The 22174-nt window shown below is 45.1% G+C and overlaps 1 protein-coding gene across 6 annotated transcripts in view; it reads left to right on the forward strand.

Annotated features, from left to right (window-relative positions):
* The window catches only part of KYAT1 (kynurenine aminotransferase 1), a 71216-nt gene that overhangs the window by 42949 nt on the left and 6093 nt on the right, over nt 1-22174 (forward strand). For all 6 annotated transcript variants that reach the window (XM_069748187.1, XM_069748188.1, XM_069748190.1 and 3 more), the window contains 4 exons: nt 1720-1848; nt 2145-2265; nt 2380-2456; nt 10988-11077. In XM_069748187.1, coding sequence (XP_069604288.1) covers nt 1720-1848; nt 2145-2265; nt 2380-2456; nt 10988-11077 — 417 coding nt within the window. The remainder of the gene's footprint in view (nt 1-1719; nt 1849-2144; nt 2266-2379; nt 2457-10987; nt 11078-22174) is intronic.

The raw sequence follows: 22174 nt of genomic DNA on the forward strand, positions 1-22174 counted from the left end.
ATAACCCCCAAAATGGGCAGGACAAAATTGTTGGCACCCTCAACTTAATATTTGGTTGCACACCTTTTGGAATAAATGACTGCAATCAGTCGCTTCCTACAACCATCTACAAGCTTTTTACACCTCTCAACTGGAATTTTGCCCCACTCTTCGTTTGCAAACTGCTCCAGGTCTCTCATATTTGAAGGCGCCTTCTCCCAACAGCAATTTAAAAATCTTTCCATAGGTGTTCAATGGGATTTAGAGCTGGCCTTATAGCTGGCCACTTCAGAACTCTCCAGCATTTTGTTTACATCCATTTCTGGGTGCTTCTTGAAGTATATTTGGGTCATTGTCCTACTAGAAGTTTGGTAATCTTCAGATTTCATGATGCCTTGCACACAGTCAAGGCACCCAGAGACAGCAAAACAACCCCAAAACATTTTTGAACCTCCACCATGTTTGATTGTAGGTATTGTGTTCTTTTCTTTGTAGGCCTCATTCCGTTTTCAGTAAACGGTAGAATGATGTGCTTTATCGAAAAGTTCTAGCTTGGTCTCACCTGTCCACAAGATGCTTTCCCAGAAGATTTTGGCAAGCTGCAGTCTAGCTTTTTTATGCCTGGCAGCGGTGGGGACCTCCTAGGTCTCCTGCCATAGCTTTTCCTTTAATTCAAATGTGGACTGATAGTTCACTCTGACACTGATGCACCCAGGTCCTGCAGGACAGCTTGAATTTCTTTGGAACTTGATTGGAGCTGTTTATCCACCATTTGGACCATCCTGCATCAACCTTTCATCAGTTTTTCTCTGCCATCCACATCCAGGGAGATTAGCTACACTGCCATGGCTTGTAAACTTCTTGATTATGTTGCACACCATTGATAACGTAACATCAAGAATAGTGTTGAGTGAGAGTGCTCGAATATAGCGTTATCTGAGCATGCTTGGGTGTTATCCGAGTATTGCGGGTGCTCGAGTAATATGTTTGAGTCCCCGCTACTGTTAGATGCGTGCGGCGATTGCCCAACACGCTCTCTCAACACTATTCAAGATCTCTGGAGATGGACTTGTAACCTTGAGATTGTTGATATTGTTCATCAATTTTGGTTCTCATGTCCTCACACAGTTCTCTTCTCCTCTTTCACACAGACACACAATGCAAAGATTGCATCAACTCTTTTTATGTGGTTTCAGCTGTGATTTTCCTATTGCCCACACCCGTTACTTGCCACAGATGCCATCACAAGCCAGAAACAAAGTTGTTTACTCACATTTTTGGAAAGGTGGCAACAATTTTCTCTGGACCATTTTGGGGTTTTTGTGTAAAATGATGTCCAATATGTCTGTATTCATTTTTTTGTGTTATTCCAATACACATAAAAGAAATAAACATTTGTATAACAAAACATGCGTAATTGCAAACATTTTCTGGGACAAAGTACTTCATTTTCTGGAACAATTTCAATGGTGCCCACACTTTCGGCCATGACTTATACAGTTTTGATATCGCCATAATCATACTGACCTTGTGAATAATTTTTACCATACAAAGAACCGCTATAAAAACTAAACCTAGAAAACAATCCTAGAATTGCATTATTTTTTCACCAGTTCATTGCACTTGGAATATTTTCCCCACTTTTCAGTATATGGTATGGCAAAATGAATTCATTCAAAACTGCAACTTGTCTTGCAAAATTTGAGCCCTCATACGACTACCTTTTTTTTTTCTGAGCAGAGGCCTGCAGATGATGGAAAATCACCAAAAAGTAACGACTGGCGTTTGGATCCTACTGAGCTAGAAGCGAAAATCAATAAGAATACAAAAATTCTGGTATTAAACACCCCAAATAATCCACTGGGCAAAGTAAGTACAGTAGATCTCAGTTTATTCATTCATTTTACACTTGCTTTACCCTCTATGGACCCACATCCTAAATTGGTTGGTCATGTGAATGCCTTGAACAAATGGGTTGTCCCCCTTGGATTCTCTTTCTCATTCAGAGGGTGTCCTGGCATTGGGTTGATCACTGGGAGAACCAAGCAGCAAGTGTTCAGTTTCCCTACAGCGCCACCGCAGGAGAGATTCAGTGTTGCACAGTTTTTATTATAATCATGGGCTGGTTATTTTGGTAAATGCCTAATTCCTCCATTTTCTTTTAGGTATTTAGTAAAGAGGAGCTGGAAGAGATCGCCAATATTTGCGTGAAATACGACCTGTTATGCATCTCCGATGAAGTGTATGAATGGCTGGTGTATGACAGATGTCAACATATACGGATTGGTGAGTCCAAAAGCAACTGCATGACGCATGGCTCACTGATTGCATTAGCTTACAAGGGTCTTGTGTGTCTGCAGGGTCCCCAGCCCCATAACCATACTGCTTTTATGTCCCCAGCTAGTCTTCCAGGAATGTGGGACCGAACCATAACCATAGGAAGTGCCGGGAAGACATTTAGCGCCACTGGATGGAAGGTGAATATGGTGGCTGATGTTGCCACTTAAAGAAGCACTCCACCCATTAAAGTTTTTATCCTCTTAATATACTGCAGTCACCATATTACATATCACTGTGTACTTACAATTGCTCATTTCTCCTTCGCCTCATTGGGGGACACAGACCGTGGGTGTAGCTGCTGCCACTAGGAGGCTGACACTAAGTGATACAAAGAAAGTTCTCTCCTCCCCTGCAGTATACACCACCCAATGGCTCTCGGCTAACCAGTTATTGCTTAGTGTCCGTAGGAGGCACACGGACGGGTCTGCTATTCAGACCCAAAACTTTCTTATTTTATTTTTACATTTTTGATTTTACTTTCCACAACAAAGGGGTGACCGATCCTTTCAAGGCTCCGATCTCTCCGAACCATCAACAGGCAAGCACGGAGAGTGTCGCCTCTCCGTATCCTCTCCTGCGACGTGGGATGCCAGGTCTGAGATGATTCTTAGGGGCGACGGGTCCCTTTAGGGGCACCGATCTCCCCACACCCTGAACGCATGAGCACATGGAGTGTCACCTCCACGTATCCTCTTCCTCAGCCAGGCCTATTGCCGAACAACTGGCCCTGTCCACCCGGGGACTGAACTCCGTGGATGTACAGAGGCCCCTCTCTATGGCGTCTGAGCAGCCCCCACTGTCCCACCACTGTTAAAGCGGATGGCACAAGGAGGCGGACGGTTCCTCTCCACCTCCCTAACAAACGGATGATGGATTGAGGTTTATCCCTCTATCCCTGCACCTGCAGCAGAACAGTAGAGTGTGTGCGCTTTCCTCAGTGCTGAAACCCAGTAGAGTGCGGCTGCAAAAATTTAGCCCCCGGCTTCGGCCGATGTGTAGGCCGCATCCCGGAAGCCGCGCACTAAGGCGGTTCCGCCCGCCTTTTCTGGCGCTTCTCACCTAGCACAGGAGTGATCGCTTCTCTCTGCAACGCCCCTTTATACTACCCCTGGTATTGCTCACACCGGCTGCAGAAATTTAGGCCCCGGCTTGGGCCTATTCATGGAAGTCACTAGGCTCCGCCCACATCACGTCTGTGGCTCGGCCCCCCGAATTGCCGCCTCTCACTCTCTGCGAGACTTTACCACCTCTGCAACACCCGGTGGTCCACCCTGCCTGCACACACACACAGGGGCTATCGTTTTGCATTAAAGGGGCACAACGACTCTGCAACCGGGTAAGGAAGTACTGCTTTCTTCCCCTGCATCTTCCCCCTGTACTTAGAGACACATGTCCAGTATCTCCTGCCTGGTCTTAAAGGTACACGGCCAGTATTCCCTGGTCTTAAAGACACATGACCCATATTCCCTGGTCTTAAAGGCACATGACCCTATTCTCTCGTCTGGTCTTAAAGGCACACGACCCGTATTCCCTGGTCTTAAAGGCACATGACCCGAATTCGCTGGTCTTAAAGGCACATGACCGGTATTCCTGGTTTTAAAGACACAGGACCATTATTCACTGGTCTTAAAGGCACATGACCAGCATTCACTGATCTTAAAGGCATATGACCAGCATTCCCTGGTCTTAAAGGCACATGACCCGTATTCCCTGGTCTTAAAGGCACATGACCCATATTTCCTGGTCTTAAAGGCACATGACCCATATTCCCTGGTCTTAAAGGCACATGACCCAAATTCACTGGTCTTAAAGGCACAGAACCAGTATCCCCTGGTCTTAAAGGCTCATGACCAATATTCCCTTGTCTTAAAGGCACATGACCAGTCCGAAGCCGGTCACCCTAAATGAGCTCAGGAACCCTCCGCCGCCGATCCCAGCTTATCCCAGAGTACCCAGTTCCCTGAGTGGGCTTCGTCACTGCGCAACCCATGGATTCTCTGACAAGAGATTGAATCCCTCAGTGAACCCTCCGTGGCTCGAAGCGCTCGCAGGACCAATATTGATGTCCCTTTTCTTCATGCGAGCCGTCGGCTAGCAGGAGCCGCAAGTTTTCTAGAAACATACAGGCATCTAGAAACGTACACGTGCCTAGAAAACGGAACTTTCATCTCCTGATCCCTCACCAATGATTTGCTGAGAACTAGACTCTGAATATGGATTGGATATTGCCTTGGTTCTGGACTCCAGAAAAGGATGGATTCGCCTATTTATATCATCAACCAATCTCTTTTAGATTGACGAGGGCTTCGGTTCTACTCTAGATCACGCAGCGTCCCTTATAAGGAGACTGAACTCCCAGCAGAGCATTTGCCATTCACCCGTACTGGGTGCGTCCGAATAAGCGATCCACTGGACAGAAACCTCTGCAAATGCAGTATACTTTTTCAGCCAGTATGCAAACACGTGGTGTGTCCCCTCCACATATACCCATCTAAGATGTGAGGTGCCATGCCTGGTCTGATTCTTAGGGGTTGACGGGTCCTTTTAAAGGGCACCGATCTCCCCACACCATCAATAGACAAGCATGCGCATGGAGTGTTGCCTCCATGTATCCTCTTCTGCAGCCAGGCCTAACGCTGGACCACCAGCCATGTCCACCCGGGGACCTTAACTGTGGATGTACAGAGGCTCCCTTTTTGGCGTCCGAACACCCCCCTCTGCATCACCACTATTTAGCAGATGATGCAAGAAGGCGGACAATTCCTCTCCACTTCCCTGTTAGGATGGTGGATTGAGGGTTCATTATTTTAACTCCGCACCATCAAAAGAGAGCTGCGATAGCAAGAGACGGCTTTTCCTGACCTTCTGCATGCAGCCGCGTATTCTGCCACTTGGCATATTAAGCAGGTAGAATCTCCTGTGCTATACCTAACAGTATCCCTGCCCGATGGGTCATCAATTAAAAATACATCGGACTGTCAGATAGCAAATCTTGTTTGTTCCGTCTTGCGACCTCTGGTTCAGCGCTCTACCCTTCCTTAGCTGCCGCATGTGTTGCTAGAGCAATGGTCTCCGGGTTAGAGACCTTAACTACGTTGATTTCTAACAGTAACCTTCTCCCGAAGACAGTACAGCTGGTCAATCAAATTTCTTGAGAGAGGAGACTTGCTGCTTCACGCCTCTCGGATGCGTCTACTTGTGCGGCGCTGTCAGCAGCAAATGCCATTACACTCAGAAGGACATTATAGCTCAGAGAATGGAAGCGTACTCTGCGTTCAAAAAGCCTCTGACATCACTCCCTTACTAGAGTGATCAGTTATTCGGTGAGAAGTTGGGAGTGTTCCCCACGCAGGAACAAAGGATCGCATGTTTCCTATAGACCCAACCAGCAGTGGATCAGTGACCGAAAAGTAAGACCGACCCTGAGCCTCAAACTTCTACCAAGCTTGACAAGGTCCTCCTCCTTCGGATGGAGTTCCTCCACTCAGCCATTACTTCAATGGAAAAAGGTGGAGTTTCTGGCATCCACCGACATTTGGGATGCTTACCTTCACATTCCTATGTTTTCCCCTCTTCAAAAATTCCTTCGCTTTCCCTTTCGCGAACAGCATTTTCAAATCACGACCTTGTCCTTCAGCCTTGCTACCGCACCCAGAGTGTTCGCAGGGGTTATGGCAGCTGTCACCCTAGAGGCGTGGTCATCCTGCCCTATCTGCTCGACTTTCTAGCTGCTCTCCAGGATTACGCTGAGTCGTCTATATCTCTTGCGATACCCTCTCTCTCCTGGGCTGGCAGCTAAACTTAGACAAGTTTTTCCTCATTTCCAGCTCAGCAGATATCCTTTTTGAGGATGATCCTTTAGTCTTCCAGAAGGTTGGTGATTCTCCCTTGAGACAAGGCCGTGGCCCTTCAACAGGGAGCTCGCGCACTTGTTCACTCATCCCCTCATTCCATTCGATTTGGTAGGAGGGTTCTGAGGAAAATCGGTGACAATTATGGAAGCGGTTTCCTTCGCTCCTCTCGTTTTCTGCAGGTCAAACAGGCTTTCAGAGGGTAGTCTCTGAGCTCCTTCCTCATCCAGGAGAGATCCTTTCTCCCAGTTCAATGGTTATTAGTGACTACCGATGCCAGTCCTCTTCTCCTGATCATTGTTCTGGGGATCTAGTTCTACAGCAGGTCCACTGCCTTCTGGCAGGTCACCCCATCCGATTCAATTGGACAATCCCACGTCTGTGCCATATGTCAATCATCTAGCAGGCACCCACGGTCAAGCGTCATGGCCGAGGTACGTCACATTCTCTCTTGGGCCACAATCTCTCATTCAGTGATCTCGGCACTACACATCTCATGAGTAGAACTTTGAGCGGCAGACGCAATCAGCGTCCCGCCTCATGTGAGTGGGAACTTCACCCGGAAGTCTTCCATCAGATCTGTCTTCTCTGGAGCACTCCAGATGTAGGTCGGATGGTGTCCAGATTGAAAGCCAATGTACTCTAGCTCATGGTTCGGCCTCTAGATCCAAAAGCCATCGCAGTGCATGCTGTGGTTCTTCCATGGTACCAGTTTCCATAACCCTCTTCCAATACTTCCAAGATCTTTTCGGAAGCAAGAAGGGCCCCAGTGATCCTGGGAGATCCGCACTGACCATGTCAGGTTTTTTCGTTTGCAGAACTTGTATTTTTCCGTCTTATTGCAACAAAACTGCAAATATGGACTTCCTCGCAGGGAGTCTTCACATGTGGTTCTTCCCAATCGCATACCGTTAGATCTTTGGGACCTTAATGGTCCTGTGAGTCTTACAGTAGACTCCTTTTTGATCCGGACAGACTTTACTATCAGGGAAGGTCGCCCCTTGTTTCTCTGCGATCGTCATCCTGACGACTCTTCGGAGCTAGCCACTCTGTTCTTTCAGACTTTTTTTCCCTTATTACCATCAAGGCAAGGTTGCCTTCAGGCCATCCCCGTCCCTTGTTACCAAGGTGGTATTGTATTCCCACAGTTATGAGGGCATCGTTCTTCCCTCATCTCTTTCGGCCCCAGTCCACAAAACGCAATGAGTTCCCCATATTCTGGACGAAGTGAGTGCTCTGAGTAGGTACTTATTGAGGACGGCGTCCTCCCGAAGGTTAGACGCTTTACTTGGGTTTCCTGACGGTAAGAGGAAGGCTTCCTGATGGTTACAGGAAGGGTTTAGCCGTTTCATCGGCCATGTTAGCCTGGTGGATTCGTTACACCATCCAGGAGTCCTTCCATGTTAGATGTCAGCCTATCTCCCTTTCTATCGAGGTTTCTTGGATTCTAGGCACCAGGCGTCGGCACAGCAGGCCTGCAAGCTTGCGGGTTCGTCCAGTCCGCATGCATTCTTGAAGCACTATAATTCCCAAACTTCCACAGATGTGAGTCTGGGCAGGCGGACTCAGCAGGCCGCGGTGGTGCACTTGTGAGTAGCGGTTACACAGGGCCTGATCTGATGTTGTCCCCGCCCAGGGACTACTTTGGGACGTCTCACGGTCTGTGTCCCCCGATGAGGCGAAGGAGAAATGGGGATTTTTGTGTACTCATCGTAAAATCCTTTTCTCCGAGCCATTCATTGGGTGACACAGCTCCCACCCTGTTATTAGCCTGTGCTTGTTTTATAATTTGACATGTTATACTCTCATATACACTGTGTTCCAAATTATTATGCAAATTGGATTTAAGTGTCATAAAGATTTAATTGTTTTGTTTTTCAAATAAACTTATGGATGGTATTGAGTCTCAGGGCTCAATAGATAACTGAAATCAATCTTAAACACATGTGATAATTAGTTTTCCAGGTGATTCTAAGGAAAACTACTTAAAAATGATGTTCCACATTATTAAGCAGGCCAAAGGTTTCAAGCAATATGAGAAATAAAAAGGATCTCTCTGCTGCTGAAAAGTGTTAAATAGTGCAATGCCTTGGACAAGGTATGAAAAAAAATAGATACTTCACAAAAACTTTGTGATCATCATACGGTGAAGAGATTTGTGACTGAAACAGAGCACAGACAGAGTTCATGCAGATAAAGGCATAATGAGGAAGGTTTCTGCCAGACAAATTCATTGGATTAAGAGAGCAGCTGCCAAAATACCATTACAAAGCAGCAAACAGTTATTTGAAGCTGCTGGTGCCTCTGGAGTCCCTCGAACCTCAAGGTGTATGATCCTTTACATGTATTCACATGTAAAGCGCCATGGAATAAATGGCGCTATAAAAATGTATAATAATAAATAATAATAATAATAATAATAATAAATCCTTCAAAGGCTTGCTGTGGTGCATAAACCTACAATTTGGCCACCCCTAAACAGTGTTCATGAGCAGAAATGGTTGCAGTGGGCCCAGACATACATGAAGACTATTTTTTTTTTTTTTTTAATTCGTTTATTGATTTCAGAATAAAACAAACATTACACAGATTTACATTTGTCATTGTCAATTATACCATAGAATACAAATAAATGTAGAGATATAACCTATCCAAAATTTACAGGGGTAATACACTGTGCATGTTAAATCACTGGTACCTTATACCTATTATATAACTTTAACTACTTAACCGTCTATAGTAAGTCGCCGAAAGGAAAATCATACGTGAATCCTGCTCTGCAAACGATGCCCCCAAAACCACCCGTCCACCTCCTCGCGCACATATCCAGTCAGTGTAGACTATAGAGTATGATAAGAGGAATTCTATCTACCCCAATGAAGACTAATTTTCAAACAGTCTTGTTTACTGATGAGTGTTGAGCAACCCTGGATGGTCCAGATGGATGGAGTAGTGGATGGTTGGTGGATGGGCCACCATGTCGCAACAAGGCTGCGACATCAGCAAGGAGGTGGAGAAATCATGTTTTGGGCCGGAATCATGGGGAAACAGCTGGTGGGGCCCTTTAAGGTTCCTGAAGGTGTGAAAATGACCTCTGTAAAGTAAATAGCGTTTCTGACTGACAACTTTCTTCCATGGTCTAAAGACAGAAACGTGCCTTCAGGAGCAAAATCATCTTCATGCTGACAATGCCCCATCTCATGCTGCAAAGAATACCTCTGAGTCATTGGCTGCTATGAGCATAAAAGGAGATAAACTCATGATGTGGCCACCATCTTCCCCTGACCTCAACCCTATAGAAAACCTTTGGAGTATCATCCAGCACAAGATGTATGAGGGTGAGAAGCAGTTCTCATCAAAACAGCAGCTCTGGGAAGCTATTCTGATTTCATGCAAAGACGTACAAGCAGAAACTCTCCAAAAACTCAAGAATGCAAGAATTGTGAAGGTGATATCAAAGAAGGGTTCCTATGTTAACATGTAACTTGGCCTGTTAGGATGTTTTGGAGTTAAATAGCTTTTTTGTTCAGTGAATGTGACCTCCTAATGCTGCAAATTCCACAAATGAGCATTTTCAGTTTTTTAAAACATATCAAATGTCTAGAAATTCTACTGTGCCTAATAATTTGGAACAGTGCATTTTGAGTTTTTATTCATTTTGGAGATTATACTGTTATCATTGGGAGGTTTCTTCAATAAAATTCAATGTATACTCTAACGGGTGATGACTTTTATTAGACTGACTGTCATTTGCACCGACCATTTAGGAAAATCCGAGAAAAATGTCATCTGCATAATAATTTGGAACACAGTGTATAATGTGACATGCTATATACGCTCATATATTGTTATTGATCTCCTACTGCTTTTGCACCGAACTGGTTAGCCGAGAGCCAGTAGGAGGGTATACTTCAGGGGAGGAGCTAACTTCTTTGTATCACTTAGTGTCAGCCTCCTAGTGGCAGCAGCATACACCCACGGTCTGTGTCCCCCCAAAGAATGGCTCGGAGAAAAGGATTTTACGGTGAGTACACAAAAATCCCTATTTTGCCTTTCTGCCCAGCTAATTGTTCTCTTTTCCATTAGGTTTATGACAACACCTGATTAAAAAATGGCTAGCTGAATCCTTCTAAGCTCTATGCAGAAACAGGAGGTCAGTTTTCTCTGCACAAGTCATGAATTACTGCAAAAGTCTATGGCAGAGTGAGGGGAGAGCAGCTGGGTCAGGAATTGAAGAGGGGAATGATTTCTGCAGGGACAAATGGCTTCCTGTTTCTACGTAGAGCAGAGAAAAGGGAAGAATTGCCTTGGTAGAAAGGCAAAATGAGCAATTGTAAGTACACAGTGCTATATAATATGATGATTGCATTATGCTAAGAGGATAAAAACTTTGATAGGAGTGCTTGTTTAATACTTGGGGCATTTTAAATAGGGTCATAAATTGCACACAACAATCTGTTCCTATAAGCCAAGACTTGTTCTCTAGAACAACCGCACTCTGGACCTTCCTGAGCACTCGAGTCACATCCTTTTGGTATCTCTTGATAAAGGCTAATGCTATAGCCGAAACGTTGAAATATGATACCTACCTCATGTGGATCTTGATACCTACTTTATGTTCCTTTTTGTTCCTTTTTGTGCGCATTTTGCTTGAATACGAAATAAAATAAATTTACATTTCTAATAAATTTCACCGTGTTTGGAAAAAACAGTGTGCCGGATTTTTTTCGAGACTATTAAGATATTTTTCCTGAGCACCTGTATATAACAGTCTGAGCCACTCCTTATCTGCTCTGAAGACTTGTTCTCTGTTACAGGTTGGATGGGCCTTCGGGCCTGATTGTCTCCTGAAACATCTCCGGACTGTGCATCAGAATTCTGTCTATCACTGTGCAACCGGTGCCCAGGTAAGAGCCTGAGAGCAATGTCAGCTGGTCACATCTGTCCCCTTATACTGGCACACACCCTATGGTGTCTCAGGAAAGGAGTTATTATAAATGGACAAGCCCTTTAACCCCTTCCCGACCTGTGACGCCACGTAGGCGTCATGAAAGTCGGTGACAATCCGACCTGTGATGCCTATGTGGCGTCATGGAGGGATCGCGTGCCTGCAGATTGGGTGAAAGGGTTAACTCCAATTTCACCCGATCTGCAGGGACAGGGGGAGTGGTACTTCAGCCCAGGGGGGGTGGCTTCACCTCCCCCGTGGCTACAATCGCTCTGATTGGCTGTTGAAAGTGAAACAGCCAATCAGAGCTATTTGTAATATTTCACCTATGAAAACTGGTGAAATATTACAATCCAGCCATGGCCGATGCTGCAATATCTTCGGCCATGGCTGGAAACCCTGACCTGCCCCCACCGCCACCGATGTCCTCCGTCCTGTGCTCCGCTCCCCTCCATCCTATCTGCTCCCCCGTCCTCCTGTCCACTCCCTCCGTGCTCCGATCCCCCCCCCCCCCCCCCCCCCGTGCTCCAATCTCGCCCCCCTCATACTTACCGAGCCTCCCGGTGTCCGTCCGTCTTCTCCATGGGCGCCGCCATCTTCCAAAATGGCGGGCGCATGCGCAGTGCATCCGCCGAATCTGCCGGCCGGCAGATTCATTCCAGGTACATTTTGATCACTGTGATAGGTTTTATCACAGTGATCAAAATAAAAAAAATAGTAAATGAACCCCCCCCCACCCCCATAGGTAGGGACAGTAATAAAATTAAGAAAATATTTTTATTTTTTTTTCCACTAGGGTTAGGGTTAGAACTAGGGTTAGGGTTAGAACTAGGGTTAGGGTTAGAATTAGGCTATGTGCACATGGTGCGGATTTGGCTGCGGATCCGCAGCGGATTGGCCACTTGGGGGTTCAAAGTGATCACCACACATCTAGATAAGTTCCTTGGGGGGGTCTAGTTTCCAAAATCGGGTCACTTGTGGGGGGTTTCAACTGTTTAGGCACATCAGGGGCTCTGCAAATGCAACGTGACGCCCGCAGACCATTCCATCAAAGTCTGCATTTCAAAACGTTACTACTTCCCTTCCGAGCCCCGACGTGTGCCCAATCAGTGGTTTACCCCCACATATGGGGTACCAGCATACTCAGGACAAACTGGGCAGCAACTAATGGGCTCCAATTTCTCCTGTTACCCTTGTGAAAATAAAAAATTGCTTGCTAAAACATAATTTTTGAGGAAAGAAAAATGATTTTTTATTTTCACGGCTCTGCGTTATAAACTTCTGTGACGCACTTGGGGGTTCAAAGTGCTCACCACACATCTAGATAAGTTCCTTGGGGGGTCTAGTTTCCAAAATGGGGTCACTTGTGGGGGGTTTCTACTGTTTAAGCACATCAGGGGCTCTGCAAACGTAACATGATGCCCGCAGACTATTCGATCAAAGTCTGCATTCCAAAACGTCACTACTTCCCTTCCGAGCCCCGACATGTGCCCAAACAGTGGTTCCCCCCCACATATGGGGTATCAGCGTACTCACCTCACGACATACTGGGCAACAAATATTGGGGTCCAATTTCTCCTGTTACTCTTGTGAAAATAAAACATTGCAGGCTAAAAAATAATTTTTTGAGGAAAGAAAAATGATTTTTTATTTTCACGGCTCTGTGTTATAAATTTCTGTGAAGCACTTGGGGGTTTAAAGTGGTCACCGCACATCTAGATTAGTTCCATGGGAGGTCTAATTTCCAAAATGGGGTCACATGTGGGGGAGCTCCAATGTTAAGGCACACAGGGGCTCTCCAAACGCGACATGGTGTCCGCTAACGATTGGTGCTAATTTTTCATTCAAAAGTCAAATGGCGTGCCTTCCCTTCCGAGCCTTACCATGTGCCCAAACAGTGGTTTACCCCCACATGTGAGGTATCGGTGTACTCAGGAGAAATTGCCCAACACAGTTTAGGATCCATTTTATCCTGTTGCCCATGTGAAAATGAAAAAATTGAGACTAAAATAATTTTTTTGTGAAAAAAAGTACTTTTTCATTTTTACAGATCAAATTGTGAAGCACCTGGGGGTACAAAGTGCTCACTATGCATCTAGATAAGCTCCTTGGGGGGTCTATTTTCCAAAGTGGGGTCACTTGTGGGGGAGCTCCAATGTTTAGGCACACGGGGGCTCTCCAAACGCGACATGGTGTCCGCTAAAGATTGGAGCCAATTTTTCATTGAAAAAGTCAAATGGTGCTCCTTCCTTTCAGAGCCCTGTCGTGCGCCCAGACAGTGGTCCCCCCCCCCCCCACATATGAGGTATCGGCGTACTCAGGACAAATTGTACAATAACTTTTAGGGTCCAGTTTCTCTTTTTACCCTTGGGAAAATAAAAAAATTGTTGCTAAAACATCATTTTTGTGACTAAAAAGTTAAATGTTCATTTTTTCCTTCCATGTTGCTTCTGCTGCTGTGAAGTACCTGAAGGGTTAATAAACTTCTTGAATGTGGTTTTGAGTAACCTGAGGGGTGCAGTCTTTAGAATGGTGTCACTTTTGGGTATTTTCGGCCATACAAACCCCTCAAACTGACTTCAAATGTGAGGTGCTGTCTAAAAAAAATGGTTTTGTAAATTTCGTTGTAAAAATGAGAAATCGCTGGTCAAATTTTAACCCTTATAACTTCCTGGCAAAAAAATGTTGTTTCCAAAATTGTGCTGATGTAAAGTAGACACGTGGGTAATGTTATTTATTAACTATTTTGTGTCACATAACTCTCTCGTTTAACAGAATAAAAATTCAAAATTTGAAAATTGTGAAATATTCAACATTTTCGCCAAATTTCCATTTTTTTTCACAAATAAACGCAAAAATTATCGACCTAAGTTTACCACTAACATGAAGCCCAATATGTCACGAAAAAACATTCTCAGAACCACTAGGATCTGTTGAAGCGTTCCTGAGTTATTACCTCATAAATAAATAAAAACGGCCAGGTCATTAAGGTCAAAATAGGCTGGGTCATGAAGGGGTTAAGAAAGTACACACCAGTGCAGCACAATTCTTGACTACATCTTCTTTACAAAGTCAGCCATAATCTTTTTCACCCATTTGCTATTCTTCCTCCTGGCAGTGACTTATCTCCCGGAAAATAAAAGGATCAGCTGTCCGAAATCTCACATGCTGGATCCTTGACATCAGGGGAGAGTCGGGATTCCCCCATACACATTAAGCCTTTATTTTTGTCATATTCTCAAAAAAAACTATGCCAGGACTTTCAATTTCAGCAACTTCTCTGACTGCTAGATCTGCTGCCGTGATAGAATTTATATAATCTGGGAGGGAGGAGCGAAGGCACGGAGAAGACTCTTAAGAAAGGCTCAATTGGACTAAAGAGCAGAGATTTCACATACTGCACTCCAGAAGATACAAATGTGAATATCTCTGCAATGGAGCGATGCAGCGCAAAATGGAAAAGAGCAGCGGAATCGAAGGAGCTCAGGGGTTTTTTTCAATTTTTATTTTAGCAAGTGATATGTCCTCTTTAACCCCTTCATGACCCAGCCTATTTTGACCTTAAAGACCTTGCCGTTTTTTGCAATTCTGACCAGTGTCCCTTTATGAGGTAATAACTCAGGAACGCTTCAACGGATCCTAGCGGTTCTGAGATTGTTTTTTCGTGACATATTGGGCTTCATGTTAGTGGTAAATTTAGGTCAATAAATTATGCGTTTATTTGTGATAAAAACGGAAATTTGGCGAAAATTTTGAAAATTTCGCAATTTTCACATTTTGAATTTTTATTCTGTTAAACCAGAGAGATATGTGACACAAAATAGTTAATAAATAACATTTCTCACATGTTTACTTTACATCAGCACAATTTTGGAAACAAAATTTTTTTTTGTTAGGAAGTTATAAGGGTTAAAATTTGACCAGCGATTTGTCATTTTTACAACGAAATTTACAAAACCATTTTTTTTAGGGACCACCTCACATTTGAAGTCAGTTTGAGGGGTCTATATGGCTGAAAATACCCAAAAGTGACACCATTCTAAAAACTGCACTCCTCAAGGTACTCAAAACCACATTCAAGAAGTTTATTAACCCTTCAGGTGCGTCACAGCAGCAGAAGCAACATGGAAGGAAAAAATGAACATTTAACTTTTTAGTCACAAAAATTATCTTTTAGCAACAATTTTTTTATTTTCCCAATGGTAAAAGGAGAAACTGAACCACGAAAGTTGTTGTCCAATTTGTCCTGAGTACGCTGATACCTCATATGTGGGGGTAAACCACTGTTTGGGCGCACGGCAGGGCTTGGAAGGGAAGGAGCGCCATTTGACTTTTTGAATCAAAAATTGGCTCCACTCTTTAGCGGACACCATGTCAGGTTTGGAGAGCACCCGTGTGCCTAAAAATTGGAGCTCCCCCACAAGTGACCCCATTTTGGAAACTAGACGCCCCAAGGAACTTATCTAGATGCATAGTGAGCACTTTGAACCCCCAGGTGCTTCACAAATTGATCCGTAAAAATGAAAAAGTACTTTTTTTTCACAAAAAAATTCTTTTAGCCTCAATTTTTTCATTTTCACATGGGCAACAGGATAAAATGGATCCTAAAATGTGTTGGGCAATTTCTCCTGAGTACACCAATACCTCACATGTGGGGGTAAACCACTGTTTGGGCACATGGTAAGGCTCGGAAGGGAAGGAGCGCCATTTGACTTTTTGAATGAAAAATTATTTCCATCGTTAGCGGACACCATGTCGTGTTTGGATAGCTCCTGTGTGCCTAAACATTGGCGCTCCCCCACAAGTGACCCCATTTTGGAAACTAGACCCCCCAAGGAACTTATCTAGATACATATTGAGCACTTTAAACCCCCAGGTGCTTCACAGAAGTTTATAACGCAGAGCCATGAAAATAAAAAATAATTTTTCTTTCCTCAAAAATGATTTTTTAGCCTGGAATTTCCTATTTTGCCAAGGATAATAGGAGAAATTGGACCCCAAATATTTTTGTCCAGTTTGTCCTGAGTACGCTGATACCCCATATGTGGGGGTAAACCACTGTTTGGGCGCACGGCAGGGCTCGGAAGGGATGGCACGCCATTTGGCTTTTTAAATGGAAAATTAGCTCCAATCATTAGCGGACACCATGTCACGTTTGGAGAGCCCCTGTGTGCCTAAACAGTAGAAACCCCCCCACAAGTGACCCCATTTTGGAAACTAGACCCCGAAAGGAACTTATCTAGATGTGTGGTGAGCACTTTGAACCCCCAAGTGCTTCATAGAAGTTTATAATGCAGAGCCGTGAAAATAATAAATACGTTTTCTTTCCTCAAAAATTATTTAGCCCAGGGGGCGTGGCTATGTAGCCAAAGAGAGAAGACGTACCCTGAGAGAGCTCCCAAATCCTGACATTATCCTGCCACTCAGACCCCTTTAAAGAGCGGGCTACCTGTGAGCTGTAGTCCCCCTTGGACCCTGGGGAGCGTGTGACCACTGCGGGAGGCTGTGTGAGATCCGGAGGAGAGCAGGGAGCCGGCGGAGCCTGCGGTAGTGGTGAGCCCTGTGTGGAGCGGCGGCCATTTTACAAGCGCGCGCTCTGAGGAGCGCAGCGGCGCCAGCACCCTTTGATCCCGGCGGCTGGACTCTAATACACCGGGAGCTGAGGAGTTTCGATCGGCGGTACCGGCGTGGGCGGCAGTTAATACAGAGGCGCACGCTCTGGTGAGAGGAGACGCGGCGCCGAGCACTAGATCTGCAGCGCCGCTTGGGAGGTGGACGCTCATCCTGTGATACATTAAGGGACAAGCGGTGAGTGCTCTGGAAAATTGGGCCCCGCTTGCCCCCCATTTAAAGACATCTTCCCTACTGGTGCTAATAATTTGGAGGGTCTGGCTCCCCTCCCCCTCTGCTGCCTTTGCCGCTGCTGCAGGCTCCCCCCCCCCCCCTTGGGGCACAGAACTCTGCTGTTATCTGGGGGCAGAGGTGCTTACTGCTGGAAGGACTTTGCATGTCCAGGGCTGCCTCATAGCAACACGTGGGCAGTTTCTGCCGGCTCTACTGTTTATCTGACATTAAAACGACATATTTCAGATCATAACTCTAGTTACTCTGCTGCCTCTCATTCCTGTCAACTATGCAGCACTCTAAAGGATCAGGAACGGCTGATAGGCTTAAAAAATTTGCCAGAGAGGATCCCCCGGATGGTGGACGGACCCTCAGAAACAACCCCTCACAGACTCAGCGTAAAGGTCGTCCTTCTGATAGTACTGAGGAAGGGGAACAAGAGGAGTTAACCCTTAAACAGGCCTCTGAGCAATTAATGCAGGCTATCTCCTTAACTAGATCCTCTCTTACTGAAAAGATAGAGGATGTACACACTGAGGTGGGCCGTCTAAGACTAGATATGCAGACTATGGGAGGTCGCATCGCAGAGGTGGAAACGAGAGTGTCACAAATAGAAGATACCATTCCGCCCATGGAGACTAAATTGACAAAGGTGGCTGGCTCCATAAACGCCTGGAAACAAAAAGCGGATGACCTGGAGAATAGACTACGTCGGAATAATATTCGTATTATTGGTCTACCAGAGCGCGCGGAGGGCCAGCGACCTGAGGAGTTCCTAGAGGACTGGCTTAAGACTTCTCTGGAAGGAGAATTCTCCTCAACCTTCTCTGTGGAGAGAGCCCATAGGGTCCCTGCGAGGCCCCTCCCTCCTGGAGCTCCGCCGAGACCTTTTTTGGCGCGTATTCTCAATTGCAAAGATAGGGATGCTATCCTGCGTCTGGCACGACAGAAGAGCCCTATTAAGTTCCACAATGCCACAATCTCGATATTTCCGGATTTCTCCATGGAGCTTCAGAAACAGCGGGCACGGTTCCAAGAAATTAAGAAACAACTCAGAGACCGGAATGTTGTATACTCCATGATTTATCCTGCTCGTCTGCGGATCGCCCATGAGGGTTCCTCTATATTTTTCACTGATCCAGAGGAGGTGACTGAGTGGTTACGGGTCCACAAGGTGTCCAATGTAAAGACATTCTAAAGTACTTGAGTAGATAATTCTATAGTGGAGCTTTCCATATGGGTGCCTAACCTACCAACAATACCGAACGCTTAATTTAGCGAGGGTATCCCCATTTTCACTTGATAATAGGAGCATGAGACGAAGCTCCTACTCTGTTTGGTTTTCGGTTTGTTTTTCTTTCTATGTTTGTTCTATTTGTTATGAAGGTAGAAATCGCCGCCAGTGGATATCTCGACCTCTATGTGTTATCCCTAGGCCCTTCCTGGACAACATTGTTTATTATATTTTTTTTTATGAGTAAGTATGGGGTCTGAAATAATATGCATGACCTGGAATGTGCGGGGTATTAAAGCTCCCCGGAAAAAGATAAAGGTATTTTCACAGATCAAGCGTCATCACCCACACATTGTAGCGTTGGTTGAGACACATTTGACTAGGGACACGGCCCGGTGTGTACAGAAACCGTGGGTGCAGTGGTCCATACACGCGTTCCACACTAGTTATTCAAGAGGGGTTTCGCTGTTAATCCACAGAGACGTTAGATGGGAGGTGAGGGAGGCTAAGAGGGACTCTGAAGGTCGATTTGTCTTTGTATACGCATTAATTAACTCTCGTGAATATGTCATATTATGTGTTTATAACCCCCCTCCAGCTAATCTTTCAATACTCCGGATGGCAATGAGCTTTGCCTTAAGCTATCCGGACGCAAATGTCATATGCATGGGAGATTTCAATCTGGTAATGGACACCCGCTTGGATAGGTTGAGACTGGGCGATGACATAGCAGGGGAACCCTCCTCTCAGACTCCATCCCCTTTGGCTTTGTTTATGGAGGGTAGTGGTTGGTTGGATTTGTGGAGAACGCGTCATCCGGGGGTAAGGGGCTATACCTGCCACTCATCTACCAGACGTTCCCTCTCTCGCCTGGATTATATATTCGGATCCGTGGGATTGGCGACAATGGTGGATAGTATTGAACATGGCAATAGAGGAATTTCTGACCACAGCCCGGTTATCCTTAAACTTAAATTTGGGCACTCAAATAATGGCATAGTGTGGAAATTGAATCCATTTTGGCTCAAGTTAATAGATTCCAATGATAGAACTGTGGACCAGTTGAAGGGCTTTATTTTATCCCACCCGGAACCCCAAGACACTAATCTATTCTGGGATACCCTTAAGGCATATCTAAGGGGGTGTCTTTCTTCTACGATATCTTACATAAAAAGGGTAACTTCGAGGGAGGATGACGAGATGGAACAACGACTAAAAGATTCGGAGACTGCATATATTTCTGATCCAACTAATGGTAATAGACTTGAGTGGTTGACTTCCCAGAGGTTATATGTTCAGCATACAGATGCCAAATCTAAGCGTAAATTATTTTTTACCCGTCAATCCTTTTTTGAATTGGGAAACCAGGCTAGCAAATTTTTGGCTTTTCTGGTACGCCAACATAGTGTCTCCAATACTATACTACAGATTCGAACACCAGACGGATCGTTGGTGTCCTCGACTGAGGAGATACTTCGCTGCTTTCACGATTATTATAAGTCGCTATATACATCTAAGTGTGACTTTGATATTCAGGAAAACCTGGACTATTTATCAGATGTGACATTTCCTCTACTGACCCCAGCTCAGCGAGCCTTTATGGACGCAGAGTTTACCTTGGAGGAGGTTGAAAATGCTCTGATGGATATGGCCTCTGGGAAGGCTCCTGGCCCAGACGGGTTTCCCATTGAATTATATAGGAAATATCATGATATACTAGCACCACTTTTGTTGAGAGTGTTCCAGGGGGCGTGGGAGGGGGGTTCTATGCCCGACACGTTCTATGAAGCAAATATTATTGTACTTAAAAAAGAAGGGAAGGACCCGCTGGAGTGTGGATCTTATAGGCCTATCTCGCTAGTAAATGTAGACTATAAAATCTTCACTAAAATCCTAGCTACTAGACTTAATTCGATTATATTGGACCTTGTACATCCAGACCAGACGGGTTTTATGCCGGGCAAAAATACTTCGATTAACATTAGAAGGGTCCAGTCAGTAGTTCAATACAGCTCATTGGAACTAGATAACTCCTGGGCTCTGGCATCCTTGGATGCGGCCAAAGCCTTTGACTCTCTTGAATGGCCCTTCCTATTAGCATGTTTACAAAAATATGGTTTTGGGGATAAATTTTTGAAATGGGTAGGTCTATTGTATATGAAACCCAAGGCCCGTATAATTGTTAACGGTTCCATCTCCAAATCTTTTTCATTATATAGAGGGACCCGCCAGGGGTGTCCCCTCTCCCCGGCCCTCTTTGCCCTCGCAATAGAGGCCCTGGCGATACGTGTAAGATCATCTACAGACATTAAAGGCATAAATATAGCTGGTCGTGTGGACACCATTGGCCTATATGCTGACGACATGGTGATATTTATGGATGAGGCGGAAGTAACACTACCACGGGTAATCGCTACTGTGGACAGATTCAGTAAACACTCAGGCTTATACATAAATTGGGACAAATCGGCGTTGATGTCTCTCTCCCATATTCCGATGCCCGGTCTTGGGACCCTTTCCTCCCTTCCTATTGTACCTAGCTTTAAATACCTGGGTATACATATATCTCACTGTAATAGATCTGATCTACAACTTAATATATTTCCGTTATTAGAATTAGTTAAATCTAAATTTGCAACTTGGAGCAAACTTCCATTGTCTGTAGCTGGCCGTATCAACTTAATCAAAATGATACTGCTCCCTAAGCTCTGTTACTGTCTTCAACATAGTGCTGTGCTAATCCCTAAATTCTTCTTCATGGGTCTGAACTCTCAAATCACATCTTTCATATGGGGGAAATCCAGGCCCAGACTTAGACTGTCTACGCTGCAGAGACCAAGGCAGGGGGGTGGGGCTGCGTTGCCAGACTTCTATTTATATTATTTGGCCGGTCAGGTTAAAGCACTCAATAAATGGATGCCCAATAATTGCCTCCCTAACTCTGAAAGTCATTTACTTCATGCAGCTCAAACTGACTGTCCATTGAACTTTTTAGAGTTGGAGAAAATTAATATCCCTCGCATGTTGCCCTTGCTTCGCTTGGCGCGGTCAGTTTGGAGACAAATTAAAAAAACTGTAGGATTCACAGATATTATAGCGGAGATGCCACTGTGGAGGAACGGTTATTTCTCAACTTTATTGAATCACCCATCAGCGGACTTTTGGATTGGGCATGGTGTCTCCTCAGTGGGTGATTTGTATGATGGTGGGGTGTTTGTGTCCTTTGAGCAATTGCAAACTAAGTATGACGTACCGAGATCCCAATTTTTCCGATATCTACAGTTACGGTCAGCCATACAATCATACATGAGACAGGCAGGTGTAGGTCGGGCTATATCCTCTTTACCCTTGATAGGAATTCTTAAATCGCAGGGCCCCCAGGGCCTTATCTCCTCCTTATATACCTATCTGCTATCTTCGGGAGCCATGTCGACTGTCAATTCCATTAAAGGGAAGTGGGGGGGACTTCTTTCCAATGTACAAGAGGAGGAATGGGATGACATTCTTGAATCTCCAATTAAAGTATCCCCATCAGTTAACAATAGGATGACCCAGCTATACATACTACACCAATCATACTTAACCCCGGTAAGGCTCTTTAGGATGGGTAGGTTTCAAACATCTGAGTGTATGAGATGCCGGGCTCTAGATGCAGACTTCATCCACATGATATGGAGATGCCCTGTTGTTCTTCAATATTGGAGAGAGGTGATATCACTACTTGCAACATTGCTGTCAATTCCAGTTCCCCTTGACCCACTAGTTTGCATATTTGGGGTGTGGGAGGAGGAGTCCTGGGATCATTGCATTGATATTTTCCTACGCGAAACGCTCTTTATGGCACGAAAGGTACTGGCTTTGCGGTGGATGGGGAGCTCGAACCCATCTACAAGAGCTTGGATTGATTTGGTTAATTCGATCATTCCATATGAACGCACGTTGTATCAAAATAGAGGATGTCCGGGAAAATTTGAAAAG

This window comes from Ranitomeya imitator, chromosome 2 (genome assembly GCF_032444005.1).
Source record: "Ranitomeya imitator isolate aRanImi1 chromosome 2, aRanImi1.pri, whole genome shotgun sequence".
Lineage (NCBI taxonomy): Eukaryota > Metazoa > Chordata > Amphibia > Anura > Dendrobatidae > Ranitomeya > Ranitomeya imitator.